Source organism: Zingiber officinale, chromosome 8B (assembly GCF_018446385.1).
Source record: "Zingiber officinale cultivar Zhangliang chromosome 8B, Zo_v1.1, whole genome shotgun sequence".
In the NCBI taxonomy this organism is placed as follows: domain Eukaryota; kingdom Viridiplantae; phylum Streptophyta; class Magnoliopsida; order Zingiberales; family Zingiberaceae; genus Zingiber; species Zingiber officinale.
The window spans coordinates 109,061,199-109,088,301 of record NC_056001.1 but is presented as its reverse complement, the minus strand read 5'-3'; the positions used below and the strand labels follow the sequence as shown (position 1 = coordinate 109,088,301).

At 37.9% G+C, this 27,103-nt stretch overlaps 1 protein-coding gene across 2 annotated transcripts in view; it reads right to left on the bottom strand.

Moving 5' to 3' along the window:
* LOC122016687 (copper-transporting ATPase PAA1, chloroplastic-like) overlaps positions 1-26,893 on the bottom strand; it is a 29,841-nt gene extending 2,948 nt beyond the window's left edge. Inside the window, exons 1-15 of one of the 2 annotated variants that reach the window (XM_042574069.1) lie at positions 26,333-26,892; positions 26,188-26,241; positions 25,595-25,748; positions 25,379-25,453; positions 24,928-25,205; positions 23,535-23,768; positions 23,059-23,157; positions 22,772-22,921; positions 6,471-6,617; positions 5,517-5,567; positions 5,255-5,427; positions 2,765-2,897; positions 1,503-1,600; positions 833-1,070; positions 85-288 (exon numbers count right to left, since the gene is read on the bottom strand). In XM_042574069.1, the coding sequence (XP_042430003.1) occupies positions 85-288; positions 833-1,070; positions 1,503-1,600; positions 2,765-2,897; positions 5,255-5,427; positions 5,517-5,567; positions 6,471-6,617; positions 22,772-22,921; positions 23,059-23,157; positions 23,535-23,768; positions 24,928-25,205; positions 25,379-25,453; positions 25,595-25,748; positions 26,188-26,241; positions 26,333-26,761 (2,517 nt within the window). In that variant the 5' untranslated portion in view covers positions 26,762-26,892. Of the gene's footprint in view, positions 1-84; positions 289-832; positions 1,071-1,502; positions 1,601-2,764; positions 2,898-5,254; positions 5,428-5,516; positions 5,568-6,470; positions 6,618-22,771; positions 22,922-23,058; positions 23,158-23,534; positions 23,769-24,927; positions 25,206-25,378; positions 25,454-25,594; positions 25,749-26,187; positions 26,242-26,332 lie in introns of both variants that reach the window. The other variant, XM_042574070.1, reaches the window with a different exon arrangement.
* Positions 26,894-27,103: the final 210 nt, after the last annotated feature.

Below are 27,103 nucleotides of genomic sequence, written 5' to 3'. Positions count from 1 at the left end.
ATTCTTAGAGGATGTGGCATGCAAGAAACTTGTATATATAAATAGAACTCATAGAAAAATGAAACAACAGATGAACAATACTACCTGTGACAATCTATTGCCCAAAAGCACAACTGAAGATACATCACTAGCTGCACCAACACCTTCACCCATTGCAATACCAACATCTGCTGAAGCCAAGGCAGCGGCATCATTAATACCATCACCAACCATAGCAACAATTTGTTTCTCTTTTTGAAGTTCAGAGATGAATCTCTTTTTCTCCTCTGGTTTAACTTCATAAAGCACCTGCATACACATAACGCCAAATATATTTCAGTTTTAAGAGACAAATTGAGTTCCCTTCCTCATCAAAGATATTCACTAGCAACAATTCTTCCAGATATAATTATCTCAGTAAAGAATTTGTAATGGCCTGCTCACATGAAAGAACTAGCCTACAACTACCCAAAAAACTTAAGCCTAAGTTAGTAATGGTTCATTCATCTAAACCTATAAGACTAATTTATTAGCCCACAACTCTACATGTAAGGTACCATAATCTCATCTGCTTAAGGATTAGGCATCCCTGTCACGACCTAAACTTATGCTACCAGAAATAATACCATAACATTAAGTAATTGCATCAAAAACTGATTTAAAAGTGTGTATATAATATTCAAATTAGTATGAGTGAAGTGAGTTGGCAAATATGCATCACGCTGATTTACTATGGTTGCAGGTGGCAAAGATGAATCACATGTAAATTTAGTCTACGAGTTTTTCTTGCAGCGAACACTAAGACAGGTGAACGAGAATTCAGTACTTTTAGCTCAGGGTTCACATAACATACCTTTCTTTTGTCAATACCAATCATAGATGCTACGTATTCAGCAGCATTCTTCTTGTCTCCAGATAGCATATATATGTTTATTCCTTGCTTAGCCAAAGTCTCAACAACCAGTTGTGCATCTTCCCTTACTTTATCCTCAAAATAAATAACACCTGCTAATGCATTATCAACTCCAACATAAACAACAGACTGGTTTTGAGACTCTACATCTGGAAATTGGTTCCCATGGACACCATGCCTGCAACAGCACAAAAACATATTAGATGATGGATACAGACGTTGTATCTAGATAGTGACAAGTATGAATTTTGTAGCATCTTATAGCTAGTGATATAGTCTTACAAAGATTTCAATGGAGGAAAAGGTTAATGTAACGGAACCTAAATAGTTGGAATTCACTTGATGATGATGAATAGGTTTGCAATTATCTATTCTATAAGCATCATTATCTTTCAGGTAATGAGGGACAGCAGAACATGCAGCATGCACACTAAGTTTACTTTGACATGGCTATCTAAGAAAAAGCTGAGCAAAAATGTGTATTTCAACACCCATTTAACAACAGAAAGGGCCAGCTTTCCAAAATAAAAAGAATGGCTCCATGCCCTTCCACAAAAAGCATTGTACGAACAACATTTATATCTAAGAGTGTTCTATAAATACCATATACCTTCTGACCCAGCTTAAAGTCCCAACAGAAACCTTCATTTTTTCAATTATAGCTACTGCACCAGAGCCAGGTTCTTCAGTGAATGTCCCATCTTTAGCCTGTCATAGATATTGCTGATTAGGAAACAAACTAGGATAAACCAACCAAGCATATATTGTAATGAAAATAGGAAATCGAATGGACAAATATAGATTGCTCTGTTTAATTAAGCGCGCACAATAATTTAAAGGCTACAACTACCAATCATTATTCCTGGTGCTAGAGCCAGTAAATCAAGAGCTGGGAAATTAGATTGGGTTGTTTCATAAGTTCAAATACCTGTTACAGTCTGCTTCTTGTAGACTGGTTTCGAAGAGAAAATTTGAGAAAATTTATTGATTAGAGGACATAAACTGAGCAATGCTAAAAAAAATTACTGAAGAAAGTTGGATTAAATAATAATTGTGTAATGTTAACCATGAACTGTTGAAAACTCGACAGAAAACAAAAGATACTTCAAGCAATACGGTTCTATTAGGAAATTAATTCATTGCACCAGCATAAGATCTGTTGTTAGCCAATTTTCATTTATGAAATCAAGGTTTCAGTTTTAGTGGATCTATCAGAAGTAGAATCCAAAGTGGGATCTATTAGATACATGCAAAAATAGCTAGAGGTCACATTGTTAGGTACCAAATATTGTAAACTTGTAAGTAGAAATCCTAAATCACTTCTAACACCAAAACCAGCATCTGCAACATGAGAAAAAAATAGCTTAACTATGTGATGGATGAACTCTGTATGTTATAGAAAGAAGCGTTGATTACCATATAGATTGTAACCTTTACCACTTTTTACCAAATGGATCCCACCTTTCAGTTATAACAACACCATGATCTATATCACAACAATTGTCACTCCATTAAGTTTATCATCCTGTAATGGATAAGTGTTGGTATAGTATCATTCAACTCAATCAACTAAATTGCGATGAAGTCAGTGACATTTTTTCTTTTTTAATTGATAAATTTTTCAGAGAAATGAAATTGTTAGTATGTTAGGATGGATTTGTTAGAATTGAAAGGTGAGAATACATTTGTTAAGAGTGATAAATACTGGGATATCTATAGCAATTAATCCAAGAAAAAAAGTACCAAAGGCATTTTCAAAATAAAACGCCATTATGTTGAACTACAAAGTGTGAAACTTACGATTAATAGTAAAAAAATATAATAGTACCTAAAAAGTTTCCAATAGAAGCTTCAAGGTTGATGTGAAGTTACCTTGACATTTTCACAACCAATGGAATGAGCCGCTTCAACAATAGCCTTTCCAATGGGATGATTAGTATTTGATTCCACCCCAGCAGCTAACCTCAAAATATCAGCTTCAGTCCATTTGAAGTCACTGTTTTCTCTGTGCATTATACATGATTTTATCAGTGAAATAACCTTTTTAGTAAGCATCGTAAGATATCACCTGCCATGTCACCTAGTTCCAGTGTTGTATGTTAGAGTAAAAGGCTAAAAGCAACTATTCCTTTTCTCGAACCAAATTGCATGCATTTTTCATAACATATCACAGAAATCTGAAACAACTCTATGTAAAACTGTAACATAACATCAGATTACTGAGCAGCATCCTGAGAGTCAGCTCTGGTCCTATCTCCATCCAAATTTGAAGGTAATAGCAAACTTAATCAGATAAAACTAGTGGTGACGGGGATGGAGGATTACTTATTCATTGGCAACCACAATAAGTAAGATTGAATTTTCAGCTTTACTAATGTAGTTTATGCCTACTTTAATGTGAAACTCACAACTCTGAAATTTATATAGTTCATCTGAATGCTAATTTACATTAGAGTGGTAAATTTGACCATAATCCAATTGAAGATCATAAGTGCACCATCAACTATAACCTAAAGATAATTTGAACCTTGAAGCACAATTGAATTGCATCTGAGATTGTCTATAATTGAAACCAAACATAAGAATGAACTGCATATCAACCCACTGAGGACCATATTCAAGTGCACAACATAATTCTTCTTCCTTCTTAGACTCTGTCAAGCAACCCAATAGCCAAATATTATATCGAGGCAATAAATCAGTGACTGAATGAACAAAAAACTGTAGGAACAATTAAGAAACTACATTACTGAACTAGACTAGTGAATGATCAGTTACAAGTTATTGGGTAACAAAATTACTCGTGCTAAGGATTAGTTACTGTCATTTGCTTTATGAATTCATATCCAGAAATAATATTTAGTTTTTTGACACTAACAAAGAATTGACAGCACAAGTGAAGATGGCATTAGATATGACAGAATAGATTAATTTTCCAGATGCATTTACCCTATTTGACCAGACAAGCCCACCACTCTTACTAATCAAAACAGCCCTGTAGAATTAGACCTTTGGCAAATTATGATTGATAACTTTTTATTCAGTTATTTATTTTGTCCAACTAAATGGTGCCTAAAAGTTAAAATATCAAATGTCTTGCAGGGCTTGTTTTGTCTTTAAGCCTTGTAATTTTAGGTGGAATACTTCTGACACTACATTACCTTGATTCTTTTACTTAAGTCGAGTCTTCATTGTCACACGGTCACACCATTGGTCTCCTTTGCCTCATGTTGTCTGTACCTATTTCTAGGTTTAAAAGGAAACTGGGACTTCTACTAAAAGTGAAATTGGAAGTTATTTTGTTAAAGTTAAATGACTAACCACTTATCACAAAAAGCTTAAGCTACAAGGAAAGGAAACAAATTTATATATTTATATTATTAATATTTCCCTTTCATGTGTGGGTAGGGTACTTGATTTGATCAGCTCTGATCTCCCAACATATGAATTGATTAAATCTTTTTTTACATAGGTATGATTCAAACACTTGACCTCCTGCTCCAATATCATGTTAAAGTTTATATTTTTCCAAGTTAGGAAAGGGACCGATTTACATGTATATGGCAGACTCCTTGCACAAAAGAGTTAAGAGTTTATTTGTATAAGTGGACTATTGAATCAACATAAGACAACAGCTAGAATCAAAACAAATTGAAGATGGCAATTAACTGAAACAAAAGTCCAATCAAAACTCGCACATAGCCATAGTAGCTTAGATTACTGAATTCCATCCAAGATTTATCTTCCATCTTTACATGTTTACAACCAATCACTTGCCACATTATGCTCTTGGAATCATTTCTCATAGAACACAACCTCCACCAACAAAGTGATCATTTAGCATATTTCTCTGTGCATGTGATCATGAGTGACGTATATAACCATCATACTCATTTCAACATCAACAACCATCCTTTAGCGAATACCATCATCATCAAGGCATGCTAATCCCAAGCATTTGGAGTTGGCTATATATCTTATCCTTTTATTCCTCCATTGAACTCTATGTAAAGATATATCTAAACACATTTAAGCCCCATATGTACTTATGCCTTTATTCCTACATTGAACTATATGCAAAAATATATCTAGATATATTTAATCAAAAGTTCAATAAAAAGAAATACTTGCAAAGTCAAGGATGGATCTACTGCTGCTAGCATTTTGCTAACTCAGCAGATAACTGACTAGAGGGAAATCTAAGTTGGAGTATCTCCCCAATACCTACTTTTAACAAAATATTTAATCACCTTCGGAGAAAACAAAAAGATTTTGAACTTGATATCAATACTATGGATGGATGTAGAACTAAAGTTGGTTTGCTTGATAAGGGTTGAAAAATGTGTATGCATCACACTTAACTTTGAATGCTCATGTTCATCAAATAAAGAAGGCATAACCCTAGTCACAACTGGCTTTCCAATTGTCAAAGTTCCTGTTTTATCAAACACAATTGTATCCACAGCCGCAAACTTCTCCAAGACGTCACCACCCCGTAAAAGCAATCCTCGGGTCGCCCCTAATGAGGTTCCTACCTAAAAAATAAACTAAGTTAACAGGTAGGTTACTAGCCTGATGGCAAGTAGTTGAGGATTCTTTGGTTAATAGTTTCTCTGATTGTTACCAGAACAGCAGTTGGAGTCGCCAGCCCAAGTGCACATGGACATGCAACAACCTGGATAAAAGAATTTGCTGTACAGAATTACTACCATAATATTATAACATCAATCAAAAGGAATAACAAAGAATCTGATTACCCAGGTCATAATGGAGTAACCTTGTCATTTTGTCTAGCATTGCAAAAAAGTCAAGTTTGAAAAACAAAGTGGAAGTTGATGTTCTCGTAAAAAAGGATCATGAGAAAAGCATATGATCACCACGGTGATAACTATCAAACAGAGAGAAATTAGAGCTCTCATGAAGAGAATAAAACTCACAAGAATTTTATTAGAATTGAATATCTGGAAACCCTTTTCATGGAACCAAAAAAAGATTTATTCCTCTAAAAAAATACCTATTTCCTAATTACTTGGTAAATAAATGAGCAATCCTAAAAATAACTTAGCCTAATAAAAACCTTACAAATTTTAGAAACATAAAATTTAAAACTTCATCAATCTAAAATTCCAACTTAAACTTTCTACTTTAAAGCCTAATTTTCAACCACATTGACGTGGTTTCAAATATCAGTCTAATACGTATAGCAAGACTCAGTGATTTTCTAATCCGAGTACCTAAATGCCCGATATGTGTTAGAAAAAAAAAGACTAAATAATTTAAAGGACAACAGTCCAATTTGGGGTGAATGTTATTGGTTATACATTTAATGAAGGATAATTACAAGTTTTCAGTTACCATGCCAATGTGACAAAAGTTGGTGCCAAAGTCCCAATAAGTCTCGACAACTTTATATTTCTAATGTGCTCAGAAAGTGTCAATTGACTTCCAATTATTTCAAAGAAACCTTCACCAATGGCATAAGGCTAAGTTGGCAAGTCATTCTGTATATCTACTACAAGTAGTAATGTATGATAAAACAATAAAGGAAAAAAGTGAATATGATCTGTGCATGACATACCAGAACACTACATGAAAGCTGTAAGGCCAACGACACTACACTTCCTTGTATGAGAGCAGCCGGTACAAGTTGTGAACCAAACAAACTCCAGAAAGCAAAAGTGGCAGCTGATAATGCCATAACTCCATATGTAAAATGTCCCGCAACCTGAATTTGTAAACAGCATATTGTGTTCTTGCATATAAGCTCACTTTAAAAATCCACAAGCACACATCAGACGGTCTAACTAAAGATATGAATACATGAACTCAAATTGCCAACAATTAGAAATCCATCAGCCTGACTACACTGAGGATTCAAAATACATCCATTACATTGTCCAACAATAAGGCATAGCAACCATTACTCAGAACAGTATTTTGTAAAGGCAATATACAGAAAAATTCATTTTCCAATATAGAAACCATTACTGAATTGCACTCACCGCTGAGTATACAGATGCTTTCCTTGAAATTCTGCAACTGTGTCTTTCTTAACTAATTGTGTTAGATCCATAGCTTTATACTTGTTTTCTAGAATGATACAAAAATTTTGACTCAAGATTGTTTTGACATTTAAAAGCTAACAAATCAGATCATTCACCCTTCCATAGCTTTATTAGGAAATAGGCCTAAGTGAAGGCTGTGAAACTTACAGGAATCCTAGGTCCTCTTACAATATATTGCTTGTGTAAATTCAGTTGATTGTATATTAGGAATGTGAAAAAATGCATTATATTTTTCCATCATACTATAAAATGCAGTAGTTAATATCAAGTCAGAGTAGACCAATGCATTTATGGGGTATCATCTTTATACCAGAGGACAGAATCATCATGTTGGTCATTCCTGGAGCTCAATCAGTGTTCGTCGGAACAAGTATAGTAATTTAAATAGTGGTCTTCCGTCAATATCATGTGAAGTTTGAATCACTAAATAATGCAACACTGACTGGAGGGTTCAAGATTTATAAAAAAAATGACCTTACTCGGACCGAGATGATAATGTACCAAAAAGGGATTCGAAGGAAAATAAAAAGTTAGTAATGGACATGGAGCTCAGGTTTTCCTCTTGTTTAACCCGCTGCGTTTGTGTTATATTTTGGTATCAGAGCCTGGAGCATTATTGAAAATGAAAATCTTTGGCTAAATACCCACGGGTATTCTGGGAAGGAAGCGTTTTGAGGTATGTACTATATTTCTAAGTCTTCCTTGGTAAATTTTGGTAGCGTTCAAACCCTATATGGAGCCATAAAAGGTCTTAGTAAGATCGTTTAAAGGCAGGAGGCCGAATATGGATCTGAACCTGGATTTTATGGTAAGCTTGAAGGGTAAGAAACTACTTATAATTTACCTTGAAAAATGACTGAAAGATTTGAACAATCTATAAGAAATTGGTATCAGAACTCAAGAACTGCCGACCTAGAATACCTTGATTTAGAAACCAAGACTCTCTGAAAGGAATTTCAAATAATATTAGTGTTATTTATGATAGACTGCTCTTACACTCTAAAGTCTCAATTTCAGAGTATAAAGTTCTCCTGAACTTAATTACTCAAAACCATTTGGGAATAACTCAGTTGTTGCAAAATTTACTAAAGGAGCAAAGGAAAATACAGCAAGCAGTATTGCAGCTTCAAAAAGAAATATTGCAGCAAAAACCTTTATCAAAAGAAGATATTCAAAAATTGCTTGAGGAAATTGCAGAACAACCAAAGTTGATTGAAGAAAGAACAGAAGCTCTTGCAAATAAATCAAGAATTCAAATTGAAAGAATTGAGGAAATAATGCAAGAGGTAAAAAGGCAAGTTTCATGAATTATCCTCCTCTTTCAAAATCAAAAGATTATGATGAAGCTTTAATAAGTACAGAGGAGATAAGTTCACCAGCTATTGGTTTTATATGTGTCAAGGAGGCAACAAATAAAGATATTAATCGACAAAACAACACAATAATTGATTTGCTTCTAAGAATCAATTTCAAGTTAGATCAATTACTTGCCAAATCTGTTCCTACTAACACTGAACAGATATTAAGTCTTACAAAGCAGCTTGAAGGTCTTACTCTTGGGAAGCCTAAAAAGAAGGAACCCTTCTACGTTTACCAAGATCCATTGGTAATCTACAAGAAGGAAAAGGAAAAGCTTAATGGCGACTCGAAATAGACCAGTAATATCTGAAAGAAGTATTACCAAGACCTCTGAACCGGTAACTTCTTCTCAAGAAGACTAAATCAGAAGTTACAGAAGAATGGCGAGATTTCGCTATGAGGCACAAAGAAGATTGAATCACACAAGGGGAGCTAGAACTCTTGAAAGCCAGTTAAATCCAGAGGCTGAGTTAGAACTCTCACAAAGATAGAGGGCTTCTCTTGTTCCAGCAGAAACTCTATATTCTGCAAATTGGTCAGAGCCTAGACATCGAGTTTATCAACATTATTCTGAGACCAGAATATTGGTCACTGGGGGACAACAGAATTTACCGCTAATAAATCAAGAAAGCTACTCTATTCTACGAGCAGAAGGTATGCAATTAATACATCTGGGTTTAGTCATGATCAGAATACATGCTTTGCATCGTAGAAATGCAGGAGTAAATGCTTTAGTTGTCTTAAGAGATACCCGATGGAGAGATGACAGATCAATAATCGGTACAATGGAAGTAGATCTCTCAGGAGGTACGCAACTCGTTTATATAGCTCCAAATATGCTTCTAAGCATAGATGATTTCTTTAATCACATTGAAATAGCCATACAAACACACGGCTATGAGGAGTGGAATACTACAGATTCCAATCTATTAATTACCCGAGGATTAATTGGCCGACTGACTAATACAAGTTATGTGGGTTTTCGTTATAATGTTCAAAACGTTGCAGATTATTTGGCCAGTGCGGGTATTCATGCAGTATCAGCAACTCCAAGAACCATTGCAGAATTACAAGGAATGAAATGGATCCTACAACCACCAAATTCTTCACAGATCCGAAATCCACAAGAGGTAAGAACGACAACCTTGATGGATGGATCTATTGCTCTCTCATTTCAGGTTATCAAGCAACAAAAAATTCGACAACCAGAAGAATGAGTAATTTTGATACGGAAGGAATACAAAACGAAGGAGAGGAAGAATTTGCGGGAGTATTCATTGAAACAAATCCCAGCAACAGATGGGAAGCATTGGGAGAACCAGATACAAATCCCAGATGGGATACTTTGGGAGAACCAAGTGGGAGGTATAATTTTTATGTTAATTATGCGGCACCTCCCCCGGCTCCTTTTATTCCCCCTACCAGGTCCATGTGGGATGACGATGATGATCAAAGTACAGATGCAGCAGAAACTAAAGTAATTACGGAAGTTGTTCTCCCTAGCATATGGGAAGACACTCCGTGGGAAGAAGACCCATATCTTGATATCTATGGGTTTGAAGAGGAAGAAAATCATATCCCTAATGAACATGAATCTCACATTACGGAGGAAGATTATGAAGAAGACGAAGAAGACTTAAGTGTGCATTTCTTGGGGTTAGAAAATCTTGATATTGATTATCCTATTTCACCTAATACTGTGCTTCTTGATGAACAGCAACAGGTTAGCTGGGATGATTCTGATAGTGAATCAGAAAGTTATTGGCAGAACCATAGTTTGTAGAATCGCGATTCTACGTAGAATCGATTTAGGGTCAGGATCGGATCGGTCAGGATCGGATCGTAGAATCGTACGATCCTACCAAAAACCCTTAAAATATTATCATACATGATTAATAATTAGAAAAAATACTTAAAAAACTCATTTACATATAAATAGACAATTAATTTTGCATATATATGCAATCATTTACACTCAACACCTTAGATTACATTACTACATGTACAAATTTAAATTAACTAGTAATTTAACTACTATTCTCACATAGTAATAATATTTATATTTTCATATCATAAAATGAAAGAATATAAAATTTCTATTAACACAATAATAATAACACATTCAACGTCAAAAATATTTCCTTGGTTTATAAGATGATCCAATTTAAAGGCCAATAAAGCACCTAACGTACATAACAGAAGTTATTGGATCCTTTGATTCAAATATGAACGTCGAAAATAATCTTCTAAAGATTGGTTGATATCACACAATACTAGACAATAGATATCCAAAAATTCATCATTTTGGGGGGAAAATGACATAATATTATTGATAAAAAACTAACTCAAAAATAATTAAATATATGTTCAAATAATTTAAAACCCTAACAAGATGAAAAAAATATAATAAAAAAAGATAAAATCTTCTAGGCATCCGAAAAGGATTTAAATAATATTTTTTGGGTTTGAAATAGGGTGGTTAAGGATAAACTTTGAAATTTATTAAAGATCTCTGAACGAGCTTCGATTTGATATATTATAGGCCACGTGGTTCAATCCGAGTCAAAAGTTATGACCTCTCAAAGCTTCCACCGATCCTGCTCCGATTCTGTTCCGATCCTGTTACGATCCTACCGATCCTGTTCCGATCCTACCGATCCTACCGATCCTGCTACGATCCTGCTGCAAAACTCGATTCTGCACGATCCTGGATCGATTTTGGGTCTTAGGATCGTAGGATCGTACGATCCTACGATCCGGATCGCGATTTTGCAAACTATGGGCAGAACATAGTTGAACAAGTTGAACATATGGAGGATCAATATTTTGAAGCTCAAGCAACAAGACGAATGGGTGAATTATCAATACAAGAATCCTCTTCAACAGAGAATGAAGATGATACTGAGCAACAAGATGTCACAAATGAAATTGCTCATGCCGGAATTGAAGTCCCTTTAATGGAACAATTGGAAGGATTAGAATATCCTATCCTGCGAAGCATGATGAACCAAGCAGTTAATGAAAACGCATTCTCCAGTACTAGTGCTATTTCAAGGTATGATCCTCCACCAGAACCTTTAATGGGACAAATTAATTATCCACCAGCGCGTCAATGCAAGAGTGACGCAACAGCCGGAAACGGCAATTAATGGAAAGTTTAGGCCAAGAGGATATAACCATCAACCATGGACTCTTCCTTCAGCTCAAACTAATGATGAGGCAATCTTAATTCTACCAGAGGATATTGGCCAGTATTCTGAGGTAATATCCAGATGGGAATCTATCACAAGCAATCTGGTTAATCAAAAAACCTGGCTGGATAACGCCCAAAAGGTACAGTTTATTGAAAATTTACTTGGTGAAAATGAAAAGAAAATGTGGATACAATGGCGGATGGCCTATGCTGCTGAGTATGAGGCTCTCATACAAATGGCTGGGGAAACCCAGAACATTTTATCTGCCATACGAAGGTCCTTTTTACTTGAGGATCCTTATCAAGGCTCTATTGTAGAGGAAGATCAAGCATATATTGACATTGAAAGATTATCTTGCAATAGTATGAAAGATATTTTCAATTATCTTAATGATTACAAGATTCTGACAGCAAAATCAGGCCGCATGTTCATAAGTACTGAGCTTTCTGATAAATTATTTCGAAAAATGCCACCCATAATTGGAAATGAGATAGAGGCAACCTTTAAAGCTAAATACCCAGCTAATCAAGTTGGTGTGATACCGAGAATACATTTTACATATCAGTATTTAGCAGAAATATGTAAGAAGGCAGCCATACAGAAAAGTGTCAAAGACTTAGCCTTTTGTAGTAAAATCCCAATACCGGGATACTACAACAAACAGAAGAAGTTTGGATTACGAAAGGCTAAAAATTACAAAGGAAAGCCACATGATTCCCCTGTTCGCGTTTTCAAGAAAAAGAAGGCAGATCAACAGAAAAAATGTAAATGTTTTATCTGCGGGGAACCAGGTCATTTCGCCCGTGATTGCAAGAAGCAAACCGGCAACATTGCACGAGCAGCCATACTTGATCAATTAGATCTACCTTCAGATTATGACATATTATCTATAGATCTTAATGAGGCAAACTCTGATGCAATTTGTTTTTTTTCAGAAGGAGAAGCAGGGCCAAGCTATGTCAACTTGGTATTAGAAGAAACACCCTGGATACAGGAAACCGCCTTCATGTTGGGAGCTGAAAATTGTGGATGGCGAAGTCAGGTATTTGTGGGTGATAAAATGAAAAATTGCCAACATGACTGGGAAGAAAATCAGGTGATAACAGACAGTAAGTATGTTTGTTGTACTTTATGCAAACTTATTACAACAGACAATATGCGCATACACTGCATCAATTGCAAAATGACAGTATGCCCAGCCTGTGGCCCGTTTTATTTAAATAAAACATTGACCCTTAAGAAAGCCGAAACCATCCCTCCATATGACAAGGGTGAACGGATGATTGAAGAATTAATTGACTACACCAACTATCCACAGAATATGGTAGACAAAGGAAAACAGGGGCAGGAAAATTCATATTTAAAGGTCCGACGCCTGACACAAACAGCAAAGCTACTTGTTCGCAGAACACCCGGAGCGGCTGGTTATGATATATTCACTGATGAAGAAGTTCATATAATGCCCCGACAACAATGCCTGGTCAAGACTGGCCTTAGCCTGGAATTTTCTGACTGCTATTATGCTCGAATTGCACCACGTTCTGGAAATGCATATCGACTTAACTTTATTATCAATGCGGGTGTCATTGACTCGAGAGGTGTCTTTTGATCTACAATTTTTCTGACCTAACATTATCCCTTGAGCATGGCAGATCTATTGCTCAACTGGTTTTTGAAAAAATTATGACACCACCAGTAATTGAGGTAAATGATTTGAGGCAAACAGTTAGAGGAACTGGTTCTTTTGGCTCAACAGAAATGGAGGAGTCAAGGTCTTCCGATGAATTAATATTTTCAGCAGCAAGGAAGTCGTTAATTAATCGTCTATATAACATTGAGATTATCCTTCAGATCCCAGGAATTAATGACACAAAGGTTCAAGCCATTCTAGATACAGGTGCTACAACCTGTTGTATTTGTCAAAATGCTTTGCCGAATGAAGCCTTCGAAGATATAAATTATAAGGTTCTTTTCTCTGGCATCAATTCACAGCAGGAGGCTAGTAAGAAACTCAGAAACGGATATATGACCATTGGGGTTCATAAATTCAGAATTCCCTTCACATATCAATTGGAAATGAATTTAAAGGACGGAATTCAAATGTTGGTAGGATGTAACTTTATCAAATCCATGGCAGGAGGTCTACGAATAGAAGGATCTGAAATTACTTTCTATAAGGAAATCACCACCATCAGGACCTCCCCAGAAGTATTCGTTTCAGCAAAAGCTATCCCGGAACTGGACATGAATGAAGAAGAATATTTAAGTATGCATGAGGATTTATTTTTCCCTCAACACTCCTTAACAGCTATTAATTTCAAGATGAGATATGCAACAACTATACAGAAATTAAAGGAGGCCGGGTATATTGGCGAAAATCCAACACTGCATTGGTCAAAAAATAAGGGAATATGTACTTTAGACATTATAAATCCTGATATTACAATACAGGATAAGCCCCTGAAGCACATCACACCAGCAATAGAGGCAACTTTCAAAGTACATATAGAAGCTTTGTTAAAATTAAAGGTGATCCAGCCCAGTATGAGCCGGCACAGGACTATGGCTTTCATAGTTCAATCAGGAACCACAGTAGATCCTGTTACGGGCCAAGAAAAGAAGGGTAAAGAAAGGCTTGTTTTTAACTACAAAATATTGAATGACAACACCCACAAGGATCAATACTCGCTACCAGGGATCAACCTTATTCTAAAAAAGGTTGGTAACAGCAAGGTTTTCTCGAAGTTTGATCTGAAATCAGGGTTTCACCAAGTGATGATGGCAAAAGAGTCAATACCCTGGACTGCATTTTTAGTACCACAAGGTTTATTTGAATGGCTGGTAATGCCATTCGGATTAAAAAATGCACCCGTTGTTTTCCAAAGGAAAATGGATAATTCCTTTAAAGGGTGTGAAGAATTTTTAGTAGTCTACATTGACGACATCCTGGTATTCTCTGAAAATGAAGAGCAACATTGTGCTCATCTCAACAAAATATTAGAAATCTGTCAAAAGGAAGGATTGATTTTGTCACCAACAAAAATGAAGATAGCACAGCCAGAGATGGAGTTCTTGGGCGTGGTCATCGGAAATCGAAAAATACGGCTACAACAACACATTATCAAGAAAGTTATTGATTTTGATGAAAAAAACCCTACTCACTTTAAAAGGTTTACGGTCATTTCTGGGTATATTAAATTATGCAAGGTCACACATACCAAATCTCAGCAAAATACTGGGACCTTTGTATTCAAAGGCATCTCCACATGGCGATCGAAGTTTTAAAGAATCAGATTGGGCCATAATCCGACAAATTAAGTCACTGGTATTTAGCCAAAGATTTTCATTTTCAATAATGCTCCAGGCTCTGATACCAAAATATAACACAAACACAGCGGTTAAACAAGAGGAAAACCTGAGTCTAGACCTAGCGGTACTTGAACTCAGGAAATTTTTATTGGAGTAAAACCCACACACTTCACAAGCTCACACACTTCACAAGCTCACAGAACTCCAACTTACAGGACTCAAAACTCAGTAGAACTTCGAGGTTTGCTCGCTTGCTCTTCTGAGTTAACAAACTAAGACTTATATAGAGGTTTAGGAGGAATAAAATAAAGACCGGGTGCGCTTAGGGGGCCCCATCGTCATCCTTATCTTTCTGCCTTTACCTCAGTGCCTTCTATTATTAAAGATAGTGCCTTATCAACAACCTATCTTTACACGTCGTAGACTCTATTATTGATGACTGATTCGTTTCTTTTGAAAAGAGCGGTTCCCCGAGGCTCAGCCTTTTTCAAAAGTAACTTTAGCCATGAGTGTCATGATAGTCTTTCCCAGAACACCTTTTACGGTGTCATCCGCTCCTTGCGTCTCGTCCATGGACTCATCAACTTGCTTTAGGAATCGTTTCTGTTCTTCTGGCAAAGATGCTTTATTGGTGATGTGATGCACCAACCTTGACAGGGCATCTGCCAGCTCATTGCTTGTTCCCACGATATGCTCGAACTTGATTTCTACACCTGTACCTGTAATGTAATCAGTAAAATTTATCCATCTTACCTGGGATGGTTTGTTGTTCACGGATTTGTTGAAGAACTTAATGATTGCATGACAATCCGTGCGTAATGTCATCTCTTTTCTGTCCAGGTAATGGATCTTCATGGCGGTTAATGCCTCCATACATGCATGTATTTCAGCATCAATCGTTGATTTTACCGTAGAAAATCTTCCACTGGCATAGGCACAAATCTTTTCTGTATTTCTTGGGTCATATTGTTTTTCCTTCCACTTGCAAACTCCTCCCCATCCTTCCATGCTGCCATCTGTTTCAATAATAATATATGCATGGTTAGGGGGTAGTTCTAAGTCAGGCAAGGATTGTACTAGTGACTTAATTTGTCGGATTATAGCCCAATCTGATTCTTTAAAACGTCGATCGCCATGTGGAGATGTCTTTGAATACAAAGGTCCCAGTATTTTGCTGAGATTTGGTATGTGTGACCTTGCATAATTTAATATACCCAGAAATGACCGTAAACCTTTTAAAGTGAGTAGGGTTTTTTTCATCAAAATCAATAACTTTCTTGATAATGTGTTATTGTAGCCGTATTTTTCGATTTCCGATGACCACGCCCAAGAACTCCATCTCTGGCTGTGCTATCTTCATTTTTGTTGGTGACAAAATCAATCCTTCCTTTTGACAGATTTCTAATATTTTGTTGAGATGAGCACAATGTTGCTCTTCATTTTCAGAGAATACCAGGATGTCGTCAATGTAGACTACTAAAAATTCTTCACACCCTTTAAAGAAATTATCCATTTTCCTTTGGAAAACAGCGGGTGCATTTTTTAATCCGAATGGCATTACCAGCCATTCAAATAAACCTTGTGGTACTAAAAATGCAGTCCAAGGTATTGACTCTTTTGCCATCATCACTTGGTGAAACCCTGATTTCATATCAAACTTCGAGAAAACCTTGCTGTTACCAACCTTTTTTAGAATAAGGTTGATCCCTGGTAGCGAGTATTGATCCTTGTGGGTGTTGTCATTCAATATTTTGTAGTTAAAAACAAGCCTTTCTTTACCCTTCTTTTCTTGGCCCGTAACAGGATCTACTGTGGTTCCTGATTGAACTATGAAAGTCATAGTCCTGTGCCGGCTCATACTGGGCTGGATCACCTTTAATTTTAACAAAGCTTCTATATGTACTTTGAAAGTTGCCTCTATTGCTGGTGTGATGTGCTTCAGGGGCTTATCCTGTATTGTAATATCAGGATTTATAATGTCTAAAGTACATATTCCCTTATTTTTTGACCAATGCAGTGTTGGATTTTCGCCAATATACCCGGCCTCCTTTAATTTCTGTATAGTTGTTGCATATCTCATCTTGAAATTAATAGCTGTTAAGGAGTGTTGAGGGAAAAATAAATCCTCATGCATACTTAAATATTCTTCTTCATTCATGTCCAGTTCCGGGATAGCTTTTGCTGAAACGAATACTTCTGGGGAGGTCCTGATGGTGGTGATTTCCTTATAGAAAGTAATTTCAGATCCTTCTATTCGTAGACCTCCTGCCATGGATTTGATAAAGTTACATCCTACCAACATTTGAATTCCGTCCTTTAAATTCATTTCCAATTGATATGTGAAGGGAATTCTGAATTTATGAACCCCAATGGTCATATATCCGTTTCTGAGTTTCTTACTAGCCTCCTGCTGTGAATTGATGTCAGAGAAAAGAACCTTATAATTTATATCTTCGAAGGCTTCATTCGGCAAAGCATTTTGACAAATACAACAGGTTGTAGCACCTGTATCTAGAATGGCTTGAACCTTTGTGTCATTAATTCCTGGGATCTGAAGGATAATCTCAATGTTATATAGACGATTAATTAACGACTTCCTTGCTGCTGAAAATATTAATTCATCGGAAGACCTTGACTCCTCCATTTCTGTTGAGCCAAAAGAACCAGTTCCTCTAACTGTTTGCCTCAAATCATTTACCTCAATTACTGGTGGTGTCATAATTTTTTCAAAAACCAGTTGAGCAATAGATCTGCCATGCTCAAGGGATAATGTTAGGTCAGAAAAATTATAGATCAAAAGACACACCTCTCCCCGGAAGTCAGAGTCAATGACACCCGCATTGATAATAAAGTTAAGTCGATATGCACTTCCAGAACGTGGTGCAATTCGAGCATAATAGCCGTCAGAAAATTCCAGGCTAAGGCCAGTCTTGACCAGGCATTGTTGTCGGGGCATTATATGAACTTCTTCATCAGTGAATATATCATAACCAGCCGCTCCGGGTGTTCTGCGAACAGGTAACTTTGCTGTTTGTGTCAGGCGTCGGACCTTTAAATATGAATTTTCCTGCCCCTGTTTTCCTTTGTCTACCATATTCTGTAGATAGTTGGTGTAGTCAATTAATTCTTCAATCATCCGTTCACCCTTGTCATATGGAGGGATGGTTTCGGCTTTCTTAAGGGTCAATGTTTTATTTAAATAAAACAGGCCACAGGCTGGGCATACTGTCATTTTGCAATTGATGCAGTGTATGCGCATATTGTCTGTTGTAATAAGTTTGCATAAAGTACAACAAACATACTGTCTGTTATCACCGGATTTTCTTCCCAGTCATGTTGGCAATTTTTCATTTTATCACCCACAAATACCTGACTTCGCCATCCACAATTTTCAGCTCCCAACATGAAGGCGGTTTCCTGTATCCAGGGTGTTTCTTCTAATACCAAGTTGACATAGCTTGGCCCTGCTTCTCCTTCTGAAAAAAAACAAATTGCATCAGAGTTTGCCTCATTAAGATCTACAGATAATATGTCATAATCTGAAGGTAGATCTAATTGATCAAGTATGGCTGCTCGTGCAATGTTGCCGGTTTGCTTCTTGCAATCACGGGCGAAATGACCTGGTTCCCCGCAGATAAAACATTTACATTTTTTCTGTTGATCTGCCTTCTTTTTCTTGAAAACGCGAACAGGGGAATCATGTGACTTTCCTTTGTAATTTTTAGCCTTTCGTAATCCAAACATCTTCTGTTGTTGTAGTATCCCGGTATTGGGATTTTACTACAAAAGGCTAAATCTTTGACACTTTTCTGTATGGCTGCCTTCTTACATATTTCTGCTAAATATTGATATGTAAAATGTATTCTCGGTATCACACCAACTTGATTAGCTGGGTATTTAGCTTTAAAGGTTGCCTCTATCTCATTTCCAATTATGGGTGGCATTTTTCGAAATAATTTATCAGAAAGCTCAGTACTTATGAACATGCGGCCTGATTTTGCTGTCAGAACCTTGTAATCATTAAGATAATTGAAAATATCTTTCATACTATTGCAAGATAATCTTTCAATGTCAATATATGCTTGATCTTCCTCTACAGTAGAGCCTTGATAAGGATCCTCAAGTAAAAAGGACCTTCGTATGGCAGATAAAATGTTCTGGGTTTCCCCAGCCATTTGTATGAGAGCCTCATACTCAGCAGCATAGGCCATCCGCCATTGTATCCACATTTTCTTTTCATTTTCACCAAGTAAATTTTCAATAAATTGTACCTTTTGGGCGTTATCCAGCCAGGTTTTTTGATTAACCAGATTGCTTGTGATAGATTCCCATCTGGATATTACCTCAGAATACTGGCCGATATCCTCTGGTAGAATTAAGATTGCCCTATCATTAGTTTGAGCTGAAGGAAGAGTCCATGGTTGATGGTTATATCCTCTTGGCCTAAACTTTCCATTAATTGTCATTTCCGGCTGTTGCGTCACTCTTACATTGACGCGCTGGTGGATAATTAATTTGTCCCATTAAAGGTTCTGGTGGAGGATCATACCTTGAAATAGCACTAGTACTGGAGAATGCGTTTTCATTAACTGCTTGGTTCATCATGCTTCGCAGGATAGGATATTCTAATCCTTCCAATTGTTCCATTAAAGGGACTTCAATTCCTGCATGAGCAATTTCATTTGTGACATCTTGTTGCTCAGTATCATCTTCATTCTCTGTTGAAGAGGATTCTTGTATTGATAATTCACCCATTCGTCTTGTTGCTTGAGCTTCAAAATATTGATCCTCCATATGTTCAACTTGTTCAACTATGTTCTGCCAATAACTTTCTGATTCACTATCAGAATCATCCCAGCTAACCTGTTGCTGTTCATCAAGAAGCACAGTATTAGGTGAAATAGGATAATCAATATCAAGATTTTCTAACCCCAAGAAATGCACACTTAAGTCTTCTTCGTCTTCTTCATAATCTTCCTCCGTAATGTGAGATTCATGTTCATTAGGGATATGATTTTCTTCCTCTTCAAACCCATAGATATCAAGATATGGGTCTTCTTCCCACGGAGTGTCTTCCCATATGCTAGGGAGAACAACTTCCGTAATTACTTTAGTTTCTGCTGCATCTGTACTTTGATCATCATCGTCATCCCACATGGACCTGGTAGGGGGAATAAAAGGAGCCGGGGGAGGTGCCGCATAATTAACATAAAAATTATACCTCCCACTTGGTTCTCCCAAAGTATCCCATCTGGGATTTGTATCTGGTTCTCCCAATGCTTCCCATCTGTTGCTGGGATTTGTTTCAATGAATACTCCCGCAAATTCTTCCTCTCCTTCGTTTTGTATTCCTTCCGTATCAAAATTACTCATTCTTCTGGTTGTCGAATTTTTTGTTGCTTGATAACCCTGAAATGAGAGAGCAATAGATCCATCCATCAAGGTTGTCGTTCTTACCTCTTGTGGATTTCGGATCTGTGAAGAATTTGGTGGTTGTAGGATCCATTTCATTCCTTGTAATTCTGCAATGGTTCTTGGAGTTGCTGATACTGCATGAATACCCGCACTGGCCAAATAATCTGCAACGTTTTGAACATTATAACGAAAACCCACATAACTTGTATTAGTCAGTCGGCCAATTAATCCTCGGGTAATTAATAGATTGGAATCTGCAGTATTCCACTCCTCATAGCCGTGTGTTTGTATGGCTATTTCAATGTGATTAAAGAAATCATCTATGCTTAGAAGCATATTTGGAGCTATATAAACGAGTTGCGTACCTCCTGAGAGATCTACTTCCATTGTACCGATTATTGATCTGTCATCTCTCCATCGGGTATCTCTTAAGACAACTAAAGCATTTACTCCTGCATTTCTACGATGCAAAGCATGTATTCTGATCATGACTAAACCCAGATGTATTAATTGCATACCTTCTGCTCGTAGAATAGAGTAGCTTTCTTGATTTATTAGCGGTAAATTCTGTTGTCCCCCAGTGACCAATATTCTGGTCTCAGAATAATGTTGATAAACTCGATGTCTAGGCTCTGACCAATTTACAGAATATAGAGTTTCTGCTGGAACAAGAGAAGCCCTCTGTCTTTGTGATAGTTCTAACTCAGCCTCTGGATTTAACTGGCTTTCAAGAGTTCTAGCTCCCCTTGTGTGATTCAATCTTCTTTGTGCCTCATAGCGAAATCTCGCCATTCTTCTGTAACTTCTGATTTAGTCTTCTTGAGAAGAAGTTACCGGTTCAGAGGTCTTGGTAATACTTCTTTCAGATATTACTGGTCTATTTCGAGTCGCCATTAAGCTTTTCCTTTTCCTTCTTGTAGATTACCAATGGATCTTGGTAAACGTAGAAGGGTTCCTTCTTTTTAGGCTTCCCAAGAGTAAGACCTTCAAGCTGCTTTGTAAGACTTAATATCTGTTCAGTGTTAGTAGGAACAGATTTGGCAAGTAATTGATCTAACTTGAAATTGATTCTTAGAAGCAAATCAATTATTGTGTTGTTTTGTCGATTAATATCTTTATTTGTTGCCTCCTTGACACATATAAAACCAATAGCTGGTGAACTTATCTCCTCTGTACTTATTAAAGCTTCATCAAAATTGGTTTTTGCTGCAATATTTCTTTTTGAAGCTGCAATACTGCTTACTGTATTTTCCTTTGCTCCTTTAGTAAATTCTGCAACAACTGAGTTATTCCCAAATGGTTTTGAGTAATTAAGTTCAGGAGAACTTTATACTCTGAAATTGAGACTTTAGAGTGTAAGAGCAGTCTACCATAAATAACACTAATATTATTTGAAATTCCTTTCAGAGAGTCCTTGGTTTCTAAATCAAGGTATTCTAGGTCGGCAGTTCTTGAGTTCTGATACCAATTTCTTATAGATTGTTCAAATCTTTCAGTCATTTTTCAAGGTAAATTATAAGTAGTTTCTTACCCTTCAAGCTTACCATAAAATCCAGGTTCAGATCCATATTCGGCCTCCTGCCTTTAAACGATCTTACTAAGACCTTTTATGGCTCCATATAGGGTTTGAACGCTACCAAAATTTACCAAGAAAGACTTAGAAATATAGTACATACCTCAAAACGCTTCCTTCCAAGAATACCCGTGGGTATTTAGCCAAAGATTTTCGTCCGCTCTGCACACCACCATGGCACTGCACTGGGTGCCCCCGCTCTGCGCACCACCAAGGCACTGGGTGCGTCCGCTCTGCGCACCACCAAGGCACTGCACTGGGTGCCTCCGCTCTGCGCACCACCAAGGCACTGGGTGCCTCCGTTTCCTGCACTGGGTGCGTCCACTCTGCGCACCAACATGGCACTGCACTGGGTGCGTCCGCTCTGCGCACCACCAAGGCACTGGGTGCCTCCGTTTTCTGCACTGGGTGCGTCCGCTCTGCGCACCACCAAGGCACTGGGTGCCTCCGTTTCCTGCACTGGGTGCGTCCGCTCTGCGCACCACCGTGGCACTGCACTGGGTGCGTCCGCTCTGCGCACCACCAAGGCACTGGGTGCCTCCATTTTCTGCACTGGGTGGCTCCGTTTTCTGCACTGGGTGCGTCCGCTCTGCGCACCACCAAGGCACTGCACTGGGTGCGCCCCCTCTGCGCACCACTAAGGCACTGGGTGCCCCCGTTTTCTGCACTGGGTGCGTCCGCTTTGCACACCACCATGTCACTGCACTGGGTGTGTCCGCTCCGCGCACCACCAAGGCACAGGGTGCCCCGTTTTCTGCACTGGGTGCGTCTGCTCTGCGCACCACCATGTCACTGCACTGGGTGCCTCCGCTCCGCGCACCACTAAGGCACTGGGTGCCCCCGTTTTCTGCACTGGGTGCGCAGAGCGGACGCCCCCAGTGCAGAAAACGGGGCACGCACACACACACATCGTGTGTGTGTGTGTGGGGGGGGGGGGGGGGACAAAAAGTTACTAATTATTCACCTTATCAGCTAAACGTTGCACAGGAGCTTCCCTTGTCTGTGCATTCTCCACCAACCGAACAATATCTCCCATAGCAGTTTCCCCTCCTGGTCTTCTTACTCCTATGGTTAGTGTGCCATTCAAGTTAATGCTTCCAGCTGTGACTTCAGCCTATGATAGAAAAGAACTAAATTAGATCTTAAAATGTGTGACTAATGGCTCAAAGTATAGCAACAAGCATATATAAAAAGTAAATTTTGCAATTCTTTGTAACACAGGCAAAATTTTAGGAACTAGAAGAGGTATACCCCAGGAAGTTTTGTCACAGGTAGAGGCTCTCCAGTGAAACTTGATTCATCAACTGTACTTCTTCCAGCTTTAACGATTCCATCAGCTGGTACGCGATCCTAGGAGGAAGACACAAAAATGAATAACTAGCATACATTCAGATTTTATCCATTGAACAGAGTCATAAAGAATTCATGTAAAAGTTCAATTTTGAAGCATTGAAGGAGATAAAATTTATCAATAGAGAATGGACAACTGGAGTATCAGGATGCCTAGGCACTTTGTTTATTGTATTGAACAAAATGTCAAAAATGGATGGCATGCAGATAAGTTCTGTTCAGGATTCACAAATTAACATGATTTTGGTCTGTAGATTCTAGAACTAAATGGATCTCATGAAATTTTGTTATCCAAATTGAAGGAAGTTGGATTGTTCAACACATTCATTGCTTAAAATATTCCATTAAATTAGAAAAGAAATGCCATTTTTACTCACTCCTGGGAGTACGACAACCTGGTCACCAATGTGGAGGTCACTACATGGAACCTCCACAGTTGATGGAACCTCTCTTGCATCAGTGTGGATCATGAGGCGTGCTTTCGCTGGAAGGATATTCAGGAGCCCTGTCATGTCACTAGTCGCTTTTATCTTGGCTCTCTGTTCAAGATTCTTCCCCAGTAGAACAAAAGCTATCAGCATAATTGGCTCTTCAAAGAATGTTTTCCATCCCTACTTAAAGGACAAAGAATATAAGAAATTATACAATCCGGAGTTATACAAGATTGCTGTAGGTCCTAGGATATCGATATCAAAGAAACTAAAGATTTTGAATTAAGAAAGGGAGCCTTGGTGCAATGCGAAAATTGTTGCCATGTGACCTTGTGGTCACAGGTTCGAATCGCGGAAACAACCTCTTGCAATGCAATGCAAGGTAGGGCTGCATACAATAGACCAAATGTGATTTGACCCTTCTCCAGGATCTCAAATTGGCAGGCACCAAGCTGCCCCTTTAGAACAAAAATTGCACTTCGATGTTATTTATCTTTTTTCTCTAGGCAGAGATGAAGCCAAAAAATTAGGAAGCACATAAATATAGAATCTGCAGATGAAGAAAGGGTGTGCAGAATTGATAGGGTTTCAACCCAGTATTGCTCTGCAATTGTATGGATGGTTTTCTCTGATCAAGAATTATTCAAAAAAGTACAATATCAATCCTCACTGGAAATGCCAAGTAGTATTATAGCCTTGTTATGCATCCTAATATGTACTTCTGTCATCATGCATTCTAATCAAACTAGCATTAAGAAGAATTTCTTTCACCACAGCAACATAAAACAAGCAGCTGCCTTGCTTGCTCCTAAGCAAAATAGTATGATATATCCATGTTTTGACATAGTATGGAATGCTTCGTTTGGCATACTGTTACCATCAACACGCTAGCAAAGTCCTACAGTTTTACTAATAAGAAAACACAAATAATTTTTCAATTTCTTCATACCAATCTAAATTGATATTATCATTTTGTTATTAGTGGGAGAAATTTGTCACTAAAATGATAATCAGACATTGATAGTCACTAATATAGTTAGGTTTGGAGTTATACGCATACAAAGTGTAGTCACTGGTTTGATACTGAAGCCTCATTTTCTGGGCATCAACAAGTCTACCACTCCCTGCACCCCTACCCTTACAATTTGTTGTCTCACATTGCCGTCCTTTGTTTGTGCATCCCCATCCCTCCCCGCCTCTTTTGTTGCTATGACATAATCAAACAACATTTTTTATAACCATTAAAACATGTTGATAAGGAGCATGGTCAACAAGCAGATGCATGTATAGCAACAAACATAATAAATTAAAGCATCTTCCTGTATAAGATTGTAAATACCAGTTTTGGAATTAAGGCAGCAATTGTACTGACTGCAAAGGATGATAAAGCACCTAAACCAACTAATGTGTTCATGTTAGGCGAACCCATGAACAAACTTCTGAAGCCATCAAGAACAAGTTTGCGACCAGGACCAAAAAATGTGAACAACGAAAGTGACATATGAAAACTAGTAGAATGGCAAGTCTGAAGCCAAGAAGGACCAGCTTTAAAGATGTGAGAGACATGCCCTAGGAGACATACAGCACATAACGCCCATGATACAGCAAGCTCTCTACCTGGAAACATGTGTATTATATTATTTAAGAAAAAATAAACAATTTAAATCTGCAGTACGTTGAATCATTAATGGTAAGAGAAGCAGACACAGGATTAATTTACATGGTAATAGGATATAACCGTTTTCAAGTCTTAAACTGGATTTTATGGTATAATGGAGCAAGGATGTTACCGCTTTGTTTTAATTTCTGAAGCTTTTCATCCATCTTCCTCTCAAATACTTTGTAAACATTCACTCTATCAGAATCTACAATGAACCATAAACATTAATTGCAGTAGTTTATAATAAGAGCTTTAGAATTTTTAAGAAAATGGTAAGCCTAGAAAATGACCCAAATTCAATCAATTTGATAGCTTTTTCCAAACCGGTGTCATGGAGGAAAAATACCTCGAAAACTGGATTTGAATCCACAAGTTGTCAAATTGCCTGCAAGTCTAACTCCCAATTGTTGTTTCCAGTTTGGCATGACCTTGGTTTCAGGAATTGCCCACACAATTGCAGTCTCAGTTGCAAGATTAACACTTGCTGATGACACTTGAGGCTGTACAATCACAAGAAACAGATGACAATAACATAGGTAACATAACATGATTGCTAAAAAGAACATAGGTAGAAGAATTGTTTACTATGCTTATCTTTTATGTCAATAGTGATAAAAAAAAATCCCAGAACTCTTGCATCTACACTTTCATGATAGATAGCTTCACACTCATTGTGGGTGATAGATAGAAATATTGTGAAAAAAGAAACAAGAAACAAAATCCTCATAACTGAAAACTAGTTTAGAATCCCGTCCATTGGATTTGTCATCCAGGCATCCAACAAAAGGAGATGTTCTGATCTACAAATGCATCAACTAAAGCATGTGTGACCGTCATTGAGATGAGAAAAAAATCACAGCTCTGATTATTTATTCATTATATTCACGATACTCATTTCTTAACTCAGATATCTACAACAAAAGTAGGAATGATCCTTACTTGACTCTCCAAAATGCGCTTCACGCTGGCAGCACATCCTCCGCAAGTCATTCCCTAAAAATCCATGAAGCTCAAATATTTATCGAAAATGGACTAAATAACATCGTACTGACGAAGTGACAAGAACAAAGATCAGTACGCTCACCCCAACATCAAGAATTATCACGTCTGGCACGCGGGAAGAAGCCTCAACGGACTCTTCTCCGATAGAGAAGGATTGCGCACTGCTGCCGCGGAATCCACCATCCCCACCACCGTCACCATCCCAACGGCCAGTCCCATCGTTTCCGCCGCCATTGGGGCCAGACGACCCAGTGGAGCTCGATATGCAAGCCAATCCACGATTAACTGGCGACCCCAAAGAAGAAGTCCGCAAAAGACTCCCTGCTAAGGAAATAAGGAAAATTTCTCGCGGTCTGTTGGGGTGGAGGCTACCGAAGCACCTGGCTCTCCCGGCAGTAAAGAGGCCCGGATTTGGCGGGACAAGCAGCCGTCGGAGGTAGAGCCTGTGGGGAATTTTGAGAGAGTGGGAAAAGGCGAGCAGCGGCATGGTGCAGAAGGCGAAGGACTCCATGGCCTTCGCCTCCAAGCTCTTCCGTCTGCGGTTTGGTTGCTTATTGTGGCACGATTCGGAAGCCGCCTAGAAATCGAAGTGCGAGACGCAGAAGGCCGCGGCTCGCCATGGAGAGCAGCCCAAATCTAAACGGGGACTGCTTGGATAATAATAATGATAATATCGTTAATAATCGTAATTCGGAGGCAACGTTAAAAAGGCCAGTTGTCTCTGCACTGGGCCGAAGCACCAAGGATAGGAAGGGAGCCCAAATTGGATAGGAACGTGAACGTCTGATTCAGTCCATAACTTTTTTTTTTTTTTAATTAGCACCGTATATCTGGTTTGTATACTAATCCTGAA